General features: G+C 34.7%; 2 protein-coding genes across 2 annotated transcripts; both read left to right on the top strand.

Moving 5' to 3' along the window:
• Window positions 1–6,649: 6,649 nt before the first annotated feature.
• Window positions 6,650–8,072, top strand: LOC116201101. The gene is made up of 2 exons (XM_031532207.1): window positions 6,650–6,866; window positions 7,262–8,072. The coding sequence occupies exon 2, from the start codon at window positions 7,268–7,270 to the stop codon at window positions 7,811–7,813; it is 546 nt and encodes a 181-aa protein (XP_031388067.1). The 5' UTR covers window positions 6,650–6,866; window positions 7,262–7,267; the 3' UTR covers window positions 7,814–8,072.
• An 855-nt stretch (window positions 8,073–8,927) lies between these two features.
• On the top strand, window positions 8,928–10,932 carry LOC116201815 (protein transport protein SEC13 homolog B-like). The gene is made up of 2 exons (XM_031533233.1): window positions 8,928–9,087; window positions 9,791–10,932. The coding sequence occupies exon 2, from the start codon at window positions 9,804–9,806 to the stop codon at window positions 10,707–10,709; it is 906 nt and encodes a 301-aa protein (XP_031389093.1). The 5' UTR covers window positions 8,928–9,087; window positions 9,791–9,803; the 3' UTR covers window positions 10,710–10,932.
• The last annotated feature ends 1,519 nt before the right edge of the window (window positions 10,933–12,451 follow it).

Here is a 12,451-nt window from a genome sequence, read left to right as displayed (position 1 = left end):
CCTGGGAGCGCATATGCGCAGGAGCCCACATCACGCCAGTGAAGTCTGAGATCGGAAGTAGAAGCTCGGCTCATAGTAGTTGATCCCCCTCGCCCGAGTGTGGAAGAAGTAGCCCACCTCGAGGCAGTTAAGGCCCGAGTCCGGAAAAGATGAGAGACCGGCTCGATGGTAAGTTCTCGAGGATGTACAGTTAAGGTTCACGTGGCCCATGTAGGTAAATCATGAGAAAGACCACACGGTACCACGTGAGGGCGGGTGTTGAGAATATAAAAATCAATTGGGAAAAGTTAATCCCACATCGGAAGTATAAAAGAAAATAAAGTGATTTATATGTGATTGGATCTCACAACTTATTAGCTCGAGCTTTTAAGTTAAAAGTTAAGTTCAAACCCATGTAAGCCCGATAGAATTTAAGAATATCTTTGAGGAGTCGAAGGGAGTTATTTGGGAGACCAATGAATAAGAGAAATACAGCGTGGAGACGCATCAGAGGTTGACTTCTAATGAGTCAAGTCAAGGTCAATTTATATTGCACTATATATAATATGGGAGTCAAACCCTTTTTATATTTGATTAAATATTAGATTATGCTTATTCGATAAATATAATGCTACATATACATTACAAGCCTTTTTTTATTTGGCTTGTGCGATACACATGTTATTAGTTAGAGTGGTTAGCCTCAGAAATTTTTAAAAATTTTGATATCATAATTGAAATGCTTATTAAGTTATTTATATTCTTAAATTAAAACCATCCAAATATTAGTGCATATAATAACAAATTAAGGATTATTTAAAATGAATTATAATATCAAATATGAATGAAGAAAATGATATCCTTAGAAAACATATTACATTTTCTTAAATATCAGATTCCAAAAAGTTGTAATATGTGACTTCCATGTACTTTGTAAAAAAAAGTACAAGTAATCTAATCTTAAATTTAGTAAAATTTTGGCTTTTAAAAATTTATAAATAGATTTATCTTTTACTATTTCGAAAGTGTTCAATATTTGAACATGGTTATTATATATTAGACGATTTTTCTTTTAGTTATTAATTATGTTGGAAACAAATTTTCTGTAGATATGTTATTTTAAGAATTTATATTTTTTTAAAATAAATTTTAAGAATGTGCTAGTGTAATGAAATTATTAAAAAATTAATGATTTATGTGCATTTATTAATTTATTCCTAATTGTATATACATTTATAATTGTTTATTTAGCTTGCGTTTGATTTTTAAGTTGGATCATGATTCGACTCAATTTGATTTTGTATAATTATTGCAAGTGTTGACAAATATATAGATTGGCGATATATATGTATGTATGTATGTATAGATGTGAAAGCAGGTGGAAAATTTATTATTAAAAAAATAATTAGGAAAAAAGTATGAGTGAAAATTTGTTATTAAATGAAAAAAAAACAAATAGTAATGATTGTAGTGTTAAATAATATAATTGAGTTGGGTAGAGTAAAATTTTTTATCCTAAAACCAAACAAATTGCATTTATCTTTATGATCTTATATAGTACTCATATAAATAGTGAAATTGGGTAACACTCTTTCTATACTCAAGAGAGCGAGCAATAGCATCGTAGAGGGTGAGAAACAATACGGGAAGAGGGTACTCTCGGAGAAGAGTAAGTTGCAATGCCCATGTTCATAATTGAATTACTTGTAGTAATATATTTTTTATTTTCTAATTTGTACTTGTGAATCTTTTAGTATATGCATCATTTCTTCTTTTCAATTTTGATATATGTGCCACGACTTGGAAGGTGCTTTATTACCATTATTTTTCAGTTTTTAAAATTAAGAGTTTGAGAAGATTAAGAAGTTTGTGTATTTTTCTTTGTCTATACTAATATTGTAATATATATATATAAGTTAATTTTAAACTAGTGTGTTTGGCTTTAGAGTTAAGTTGAGTTGAATTTTAATTTTAATTGGTTTGTAATGATTGTGATGTTGAATTATAAGAAAAAGTATAAAAAAGTAATGAATAGTAAAAAAAGTAATGATTATATTATTAATTGTGAAAAAAAAGTAATGAATAGTTAAGAGAATTTATTATTAAAAATTAATTAAATGGTTAAAAAAATTGAAAAAAAATGAAAAAGTAATAATTGTGTTGTTGACTTTTGTTGTGTAGTGAGTAGAGTTAAAGTTAGAGTTAAAATCTTAAAATCAGATTGCGAAATCAAACGGGGTAATAATATCCATATATATCTATTTATATATAATATAGCCTAATAAGTAGGCTAAAATTAATAAAAATATATAAATTCGGAGTTTATTTTTTCAAATATTTAATAAATTCAAATATAAAGTTACGGTAATGGATTAAAAAGAAAATCTCTCTTGAAATTTGTATAATAATCTATATCTATAGTATCATATGAAGTCAAAACCTTCCTTTTAGTATCACTTTTTATTTCTAAAAATGCCCATAATATATTCTCTCTAATTAATTGTAATCATTATATTTTGAACAATTTAATAATTTCATCAAATAACTTCAACCACTCACTTTTCTCTCTCTCCACCTCCCTCTTTCTATTTTTCTCACCCGTCGCCCTTATTATTTTCCCTTTTTTCCCTAATCATTTCTCTCTTTTTCCCATGTGCAGAGCACGGGTGCATTTGTCTAGTGTGTATATATATATATATATATTCGACTACATGACAATTAATAAGATCATAAAGGTAAATGTCCTAATATTATAGGGATAGAATGGTAAATCTATATCTATATCTATATATATATTAAATTGAATACAGTGTAATAAAAAGTGTTATAATTATATATATATATCATTACTCTTTCTCTGATATAGTAGTATTACATGAATTAATCACAATTCCTTCAGGTATATTTAGATAAAGATATTAGATATTATATTATATACTATAGAAAAAAGAATTAATTCTTTATTAAATTTTTGAAAGTTAACTAAAAATAATTGAAGTTTGAATAGGTAGATATGATTATATTTGTAGTAAAAATCGCATGCAATACACGGATCAATATATATATGTGTGTATATGTGCATATAAATATCTATCTATACATTAAGTTCAACGGCGAAACTAAGAAATATATCAATTAGACTTAATTTAATTTTGGAATACAAATAAAATTTTCATGGGAATTTTATTTTATTTTTGTTTATGTTTTCAAAATATTAAAAAAATTATTTACATGAATCTATGTAAAAGGGACATATACATGCACAGTTTTATGTAGATCGGATTATTTTTTGTTTTGTTTTTGATTAAATTTATAGTTATAAAAGAATATTTACAATAGATGCACAAGTATATAACATTTATAAATATTAAGTAGTGTCTACGATCGATGACAATTCAATTGTATGTTAATCTCTCTCGTACCTTTTATTTTATTTTATTTTTTATATTCTGCTTTATAATTTGAGAAGGCTCCAACTTTTGCTATCACAATGATTATTCTTCCATCATTGCAAAAGTTAGAGGCACCTATATTTTAAATGAAAATTTTGGAGAATGATATGATTCTTCAATAAAAGAAAGTATCATTTTTGTTATAACTTTGAGGTAATTTCTAATTTGATTTTTCATTGTTCTTTTATTTCATATTACAATGAAATATTAAATTAATGGAAGAATTCCTCGTATCATACAAAATAATTAAAAATAAATTCGCAATTTTATGTTATCATAAAATTCATTATATGCAAATGCTGAAAAATTCACGCTCTAATAGTTTTGGTGAGTTAAATGACATATTCCATGTGAGTTCAATTATCACTTTCATGAATTTTAGCTCATTTTGGACATATGACAACTAATAAAAAAAATGAATTTATGTGATATTTATTTAGCACTGAAGAAATAAACGTAATGATATTATTTTTAGAAAAAGAATGACTTATAACAAAATTGCATCTCTTTTCTTATAGATGTGCTCAATTTTTCATCATTTATTTTCTATAATCTTTTATTGGACCGTTGTAAATAATAAAATATTTATTGTTCATATTTATTTCAACTCATAAAAAAATTATGTATTATAACTAATAATTACATCAAGCTTCCTTTTTTAACTTTTTGATTTGTTGAGTGTGGGATAATAACTGTGTTGACATAATATTATGATTAGTCGATTCTGAACCCGAATATATCAAACATGACTTCTTCTTCTTCTTCTTTTGTTAAATACATTCTGAAAAATAGGTACCATGCTTACCTCTCTTGATGCATTTAGATAAAAAAATATATATAAATATAAAAATTAATTTTCAATACCAATTCAACCATATAAAATAAATGTCATCTAATCAATCCGTGCAAAGCACAGGTAAATAACTAGTGTTATATATCTTTTGGCGACAGCAAAAATAATTTTTCTAGGACTCAACTTTTCTCTATTTCAACTCTATCAAAAAGTTCGTAACATGCTTTTTATTAAATGATTCATTAGAACAAAACTGAGCAAATGCGTATGGGATCGGGCATATGCCGATACTCTTGTGTTAATCATTACAAAGTATATTTAACAAAGATATATACTTTTGCATCTACTAGTTTTTGTTGTAAAGTGTTACATTACTTTGATATGCGAAAACTTCAAACAACAATGGAAAAAGTTTTGTGTTACATTATGTCTGATAGCACCTGTTTTTCACCGGGTAAAAATTGAATCTTTTAAATGATCAAATTTTTAAAAGATGAGTTTCGGACTCGTTGTATATCATCTAATGATTATGTTCGATGCTAGGGATAAAACTTCATTAGTTTTGATTTTTTTTTTTTGATGAATCAAAGATAAAACTTCATTAGTTATGAATGGGAGTTGGAAGACAAGAGAAGGATCATGGGGGATCAAGTTTTTGTTTTTCAAACATTAAAAATGTTTAAAAGATTACACATAAAATAATAAAAAGAAATTTGCACCGGTAAGCCTGTCTAGCTCGGTCGGTAGAGTGCAAGGCTCTGAACCTTGTGGTCTTGGTCGTGGGTCTGAGCCCCGCGTTGGGCGAATTTTTTGTTTTTGTAAATTTACATTTTTTTGCTTTTCTCTATAGCCTAATTGTGTTAAATTATAAAAATAGAATAATATCAAAGCCCAAACTTCATATGACAAAGCCCAACTTTCTTTCTTTTCTTTTCTTTTTTTGTAAATTTACGTTTTTGCTTTTCTCAAAAACCCAATTGTGTTAAATTATAAATATAGAACAATATCAAAGCCCAAACTTCATATGATGGAGCCCAACTTTCCTTCGTTTTTGGGCTTAAGAACTCTCAAGTGCTTATATATTATATATTAACCCTCGCGCATGCGCTTCGGTGCCTATCTCATTTAATCTTAAAGAATCACTAGCCCTTACGCACGCAAGTTGTAGGCCGCCAATGTTGCCTAGCAAATTATGTAAGCATTTCCACTCAGATAGGTACAGCTATTCATTTGTCAAAGACAATATTTCAATGTTTTAGACTGTTAATCTTATGATCGAGTTTGTTTTCAGGCGCAAGAGCAATCGCGCACATGCTGGCTAGCCTATTATATCCGATTAACAATTCGACAAGCATTAAGGTGAGTATGTACTCCCCCCTTCTTATAAATATAAGTATGTATTAAAGTCTTAATTGCATTTTGCGGTCATTCCTTTGCTTTTAGTGAGGTCTCTCAAACCCTGAAAAATGCACCAAGTTTCTAGGGTGTGTTTGGTTTCAAAAAAATTTTCAACCTTACTCAATTCAACTCAACTTATCTTCAATTAACGACACAATCATTATTTTTTTAAAATTTTTTTAACCATTCAATTCAATTTTTAATATTAAATTCTCTCAACTATTCATTACTTTTTTCACAATTCAACAACGCAATCATCACTTAATTATTATTTTCTCTCAACTATTCATTACTTTTTCACATTTTTTCTCATAATTCAACAATACAATCATTACAAATCAATTAAAACCAAAATTCAACTCAACTCAACTCTAAAACTAAATATATTATATTGCCGCCAAAAGTGAATTTTATCCCACAGTTAAAATAATAATACACCTCACCTCATTATTGTGTAAAAAGGATCGATGTATTGGAACAGAGTTCCCTCATCTATGGAAGCTCGATGTATTAACCAAAACGGAAGGGAGACTAATATTTGATAGTAGAGAAGAACAAACAACTACAACCACCTGTCTCATCTCCTCTTCGGGGTGAAATTTCTCGTTACTTGTTACCGATTTACATCACGGAAAAATGAGAGCTACTATGATTCTCTAACTATGTACGGTGAAGATTCGTTCTATAAGCTCGATCGCCAATATCATCCAAGATAGCCGTAGCTACAATTTCTGTAGAAATGACATACGGGGTGCAGGAGAGCTTCTATGCTAGTTAACCATTGCTTCCACATTCCATCCATGAAATTTACAATCTTAACTTAGTCGGAATTCAATAGTTTTGGGAAGCTTTATCGCCTGTATTTCCGTTGGATTTAAAAAAAAAAAGTCAACTTTATAAGGCAAAATAATTTTAAACTCTGGTGTTGACAAGTCAGACTTGTCTTCTTCTTCGGCCAATCAAATACTTTCAATTGATAACCGAAATTTCCTCGGTCAGCTTAAGACCCTGTGCAGTACCCCCAAAGTCTTGTCTTCCCATCTTTCCCCTATCAAAGCATTGAGAAGAAAAAGCCATAAAAGGTGGAAAATGGAAAAACGGAAAAACTGTTCTTCAAGCTTTAAAGTCCAGTTTTCTCATGCTTTGTGATTTCTCCACTCGAGTTCTGTTGGCCCTCCTCACAGCTCTCTGTCATTCGGTTTTGCTCAGACAATCTTGAAAGCGGCATATCGAACGCATCCAAGGTAATTGAGCTGTTGTTCGGGTTTCTTTTTTTCTCTTCTTTGGATAAGTAGTTTGGGATTCTGTTATTGAGGTTCTCATTGAGGAGTGCTAGGACCAACAATGCTCTGGTGTTTATGTCATTCATTAGACTTATCTTCCCGGAAACGGTTCGTCATATTAATCGAGTTATTAGTCCGTCAGGGATTTCCTGCCCGTAGTTTATTAAAAAATGGAGTAGGTCGTGCAAGAACCTGTTTTGGCCTCCATATTTAGCCAATTTCGCTGATAGAACATGTAAAACGGTTCGCTCGGATTATGATTGTATTTTGATATAGTTCGAATCTTGGGTGTGCTAACATACATCTACCTGCATCGAACTTTCACAATGACTGTCGCGACTTTTTCCAACTCACAGGTCGTAATGGAGTCCTCTGTGGAAACTCAACTTCTCCCGAACAAAATCTCTGATCAACCAGACCTACTGATTCAAGACTACCAAAGGAAAGCCATTCCTCGACACTGGAAGAGACTTCGACTGGCTTTGCTTGTTACATTTGCAGCTTTCTCTTTGTTAGTTGTTTATCGTAACTGCAAGCATCCACAAGGGTACATGGACAATTTCCGGGACGAAGAGCTGGGCACCAATCTTCCGGGACGAAGAGCTCGAGCCCGTTTTTCAGGCAGAAATCTAAAATACCGGAACAATGTCGGTAATATTAACTGTGCAGACACGGTCACGATGATGAAGCTCACGGTCTCGGATTCTCGAGAATCTGAAACCAGAGCCGAGAAGGTCGGTTTCTCCAATCCTGAGAGGCTAACAGGTGAAGCAGAGGGCATCGATCGGCCTACGGAAGTCAATCAGGATGGTGGTGCGTTCACTGATGAGAATGGAGTCCCTCCAAATGCTGGTGAAGCAGGAGAAAATGAACTGGGCCACGATGAGCCCGAGTGGGGACCATTTTAGACCCAACGCCCCCCCCCCCCCCCCCCCCCCCCCCCCCCCCCCCCCCCCGAGGAGCCCTAAGACGTCTTTTCAGTTTTCTGTAAATTGCTAATGTGGACAACGTTTTCCAATTGTGTAGGTCAGTTTTACTGTGTTGCAAGGTTAAAAACACATGGATATTGGACAGGACATGAGAGGATTTTCTTCTTCTAAGTATTGTTGTAACATAGTGTTTATTTTAGGCATGAGAAGAAATAAATGTCTTCACCATTTTCATTCTCCTCGCAGTTGTTGACTCGCATTCATAACATAATCGCAAACCAGAACACATTTCTACGTGGTCTCATATCAAAATCTTCGTGGAGACTATTTTAATCACGGGAAAGCCGGTAAGATTGTTCCTAATTTTCCTCGTATATTGCTTCATTTAGCAAGAGTTTTTCTTAGGAAACTAAATGGGTTACTACTAGTGCGGGTACACCATCATGAGATTCGAACATAGCATTTGGTCACGAAGTTAAGTTTAATTTAATTTGATATAGTTTGATTTGAGGAGATGAAGACAAAAGTAATTGGAAAAAACATGTGAGACAATTTAAAAAAAAAAAGATAAAAAAGTAATTATTATATTATTGAATTAAGGGAATAGTGTTGAAATTGAGGAAAAAGTGTTGAATAGTTGAGAGAATTTAATATTAAAAATTTAATTGTGATAATAGATAAGAGAGAATTTAAGGAAAAAAATAAAAAAAAAAGTAATTATTGTATTATTGAATTGAGAAAAAAATAAAAATAAAAATAAGTTGAGTAAAATTTGATTTTGTTGCCAAGCATAATCTCTCAAATTTGTCCCTCTTTCGTTCTCAAACTACACCTTTTGATCTCTACAAATAAGAAATTTTTTGTAAAAATGGTAAATTTTCTGTCCAACTACAATAATTTCACGTTCGGACATATGTCTCAAGAATTTTGAAAAACAAGTAAATTTTCTCGGTAAATTAGTAATCTACCGATGCTCGAACCAAGCATCACCTTAATCGCCATCTTTGGACCTAAGAAAAACTGAAAAGGTGGGCCCATTCGGCCCACCGATTGCTTTGGGCTCTCTTTCCTTTCATTTTGCATCTTCTTCTTCTTCCTCCTCCTTATGACAGACGACACGGAGCTGAAGGGAGAAACGGAAACCTAAAAGCACAGACAGAGAGACCGGTCGTTGTTCCAGTCATCGGAGCAGCTCCGAAAATCATCTTCTCCTTCTGTCAAGTCCCAGCCGTGAAACCAATTCTTTGACTCAGGTGCCCCTTACTATCCCTCTCCTAAGGCTGCAATTTGGTTTGCAATTGCGTGTCTTACGGATCGGTTGCTCTTTACAATCTCTCTCTGATCGCTACTGTTCTATTGGTTGGTCCTATCCAATCCATTGATGCGGGTGATTTCCACCTCTGTCTCATGTGCATCAGTTATTATGTCGTTTTGCCGCTTCTTTCGAATTTCGTCTGTTGATTACCTTTAAAGAGGAGATCTTGTCAGTGCCACTTTATCAATAGCATTGACTTTTGTACTGGAGCTGACAATGTAGGAGGATATTGGAGAGAACTGCAACTATGCAAGAGAGAGATGAATTGTGCTTCTTCGATAATTTGTGCTGATTTCCCAAGTGAAAGAACTAGAGATTGAGCCTTTGCAGAATCGATATGTCTAGGAAGCTGTTATCTCAAGACTCGGCCACTGAATCTCTGATTGAACATTTTTTTGCTCATTCTTAGTTGTGGACTCTGTTACGGTAGAAATGGCCTACTTTGTATAGTATAATTCGTATCTTTTGTCACTGCCAGTAATTGTGTTGATTGTTCTAGTTCATTGTTGGGGCCACTAGCATTCCCTCACGCATGGGGCCATAGTAAAAGCGAGGCACTTTGAATTCGATAGGCATTGTTGTTAAACGTATACGGCCTTAATGGTTTGCTTCACTTGATGAAAATTATATGCTGTTTGTAGGGTTACAGAGACAATGCCTCCTCAGAAGTTTGAAACTGGGCACCAAGACACTGTCCACGACGTGGCCATGGATTACTATGGCAAGCAAATTGCCACATCGTCATCAGACCACACCATTAAGATCGTCGGAGTGAGCAACTCCGGGTCTCAGCATCTTGCCACTCTGACTGGTCACCAAGGGCCTGTCTGGGAAGTAGCTTGGGCTCACCCTAAATTTGGGTCTCTCCTTGCTTCTTGCTCGTATGATGGGCGGGTCATTATCTGGAAGGAAGGCAATCAGAATGAGTGGACCCAATACTATGTCTTCGATGATCACAAATCATCTGTCAACTCAGTTGCTTGGGCTCCTCATGAACTGGGTCTATGCTTGGCATGTGGGTCATCGGATGGAAATATATCTGTTTTGACTGCAAGGCCTGATGGCGGTTGGGACACATCAAGAATAGAGCAGGCACATCCTGTGGGTGTGACTTCCGTCTCGTGGGCTCCATCAACAGCCCCAGGTGCCCTTGTTCGTCCAGGCCTACTAGAGCCAGTTCAGAAGCTTTGCTCAGGTGGCTGCGATAACACTGTGAAGGTGTGGAAACTGTCTAACGGGATATGGAAAATGGACTGCTTTCCAGCACTCCACCTGCACACCGACTGGGTCAGAGATGTTGCTTGGGCACCAAACTTGGGCCTTCCCAAGTCCACCATCGCCAGTGCCTCAGAGGACGGGAGGGTCATCATATGGACTGTAGCTAAGGAAGGCGACCAGTGGGAAGGAAAGGTGTTACATGACTTCAAGACTCCTGTTTGGAGGGTCTCGTGGTCATTGACAGGGAACATTCTTGCCGTGGCCGATGGGAACAATAACGTGACCTTATGGAATGAAGCTGTTGATGGGGAATGGCAGCAGGTCTCTACGGTGGATCTTTAAATCCGAATCTGAGTTCGCATCTGGTCTCGGAGAATCTAGAACTGCGAGATGTTTCTTCGCGTCACATTGGGTTGTGAAACTTTAACCGTGCATACTGACGGCTATGGTGAAACACAGTGAGTTTTTTGTACAAAGACAATTCCGACAGGGGTTACTCTCTGATCTTATGGATACCTAATATACTGCAGTATCTTTGGTAGTCATCTTTGGATGTTGATCTGCTTTTGATAGGATTTGCTTCAACTCTGCATATTTGTGATAGACCAGGTCTGTCCAATTGGTTCTGACTAAGGCGAACGGGCTAGCCACTGAAGGCGTGTTAAGAAGTGATGTGCTAAGCTAATACGAGATCGATATGAATATTCTGTTATGATTCACGATAATGAACCGGGACCTTTTCTTTTCCAACGAACATTTCCCGGGCAAATCTTTAGGAGCTTTCTTGTGTTTCCGGAATTCGGATTATTGATCAATAGGAAATGCCTTTCGTGTCCTCTGGGCTCTGATTTTCTGGTCCAAAATGTACCCAGCGACTCAATCAGCAGCTGTAAATTAAAGCTAGTGCGCAGCTTAAGGGGTGGGGGGGAAGAGTAAATTATAAAACTAGAAAAGAAGATAAAATAAAATTATAAAGGTCAAAGTAGAAGAAAACAAACACGACGTGCCCACTACATTCGTAGCCTCTTTGTTTTTTCTCCTTTTCCTTCATTTTTACTCTTATGAGCATTATACATTGAACGAGCTTTGAAGAAAAGTCATTATATGCAATTGAATGCATGCATTTTGCACTTTATGGCAACTTATTTTCTTTTTCTTCCGAAAGCTTTCTGAACAGCGACAAATTAATCGAAATTTGTAGGATTTGACAGAATTGAGGCTATGTCATATAAAGAGAACTTCGCCAAAAATTCAGATTTTGGGTCCCTTGTTAAGCACCTTATTGAGTGTAATGGAATATAAAAATTTCAAATTGAACGAAAGTTGTACGCTCATTTTGTTAATACAAAATACAATGGACGGCATGGAAGCGGAAGGAATAAGTGGATTTCTTAATAAATCAAATACAATTGATCTGAATAGGATCAACGAGTATAGGTCAGCTCACATGCTATTATTAATAATCTCAGCATAATTAATCTTATTAATGTCCCAATTCAATCAAAATGGTGGGAGGAGGAGAGAAGTTGTCCATGTCCAAGTCCACGTTCAAAGGCACTTAGGACGGGTCACGTGAGGCTCACGTGATGTACAAGCACGTGCTCCCTTGCAGCTGGGAGCGGACACCGGACCGACATGCACCGCAAGGCGCACGTGTGAGGAAGGGCGGAGCGAAAGGGGGGAGGGGAGCCTCCCTTTGTAGTTTGAAACAATCCGTTGGATTCCCGCCACGTGGATTTGACCGACCCGAACCCCCCGAGTTTGGGCCTTTTTAAATTTTTTCGTTTTCACTTCGGAATATATATATATATATATAATTATTTTCTTTTTTGGTTTCAACAATGAAATTAGAGTTATTAATATTATATGGGACCGGAATAATCACATGATCGCTGACACCGGCCCCTTACTTTGTCACGTGCTGGGTGGACCCCACGTGTCGCAATAAAAGCACACACTGCCTCTCTAAAAGGAAAACACAATATCTTTTATCCCAAAAAAGAAAAATAAAAAATAAAAAATAAAAAGTTTGTTCATGACTACTGCTACTAAGCAATCGTAAATCAACTTATGAGTTATTATAA

The sequence above is a fragment of the Punica granatum genome, chromosome 3 (assembly GCF_007655135.1).
Source record: "Punica granatum isolate Tunisia-2019 chromosome 3, ASM765513v2, whole genome shotgun sequence".
NCBI lineage: Eukaryota > Viridiplantae > Streptophyta > Magnoliopsida > Myrtales > Lythraceae > Punica > Punica granatum.
This window is presented reverse-complemented; position numbering and strand designations above follow the sequence as displayed.

Coding starts and splice junctions, on each gene's coding strand:
- LOC116201101 (XM_031532207.1), top strand. CDS start 7,268: ATGGAGTCCTCTGTGGAAACTCAACTTCTCCCGAACAAAATCTCTGAT.
- LOC116201815 (XM_031533233.1), top strand. CDS start 9,804: ATGCCTCCTCAGAAGTTTGAAACTGGGCACCAAGACACTGTCCACGAC.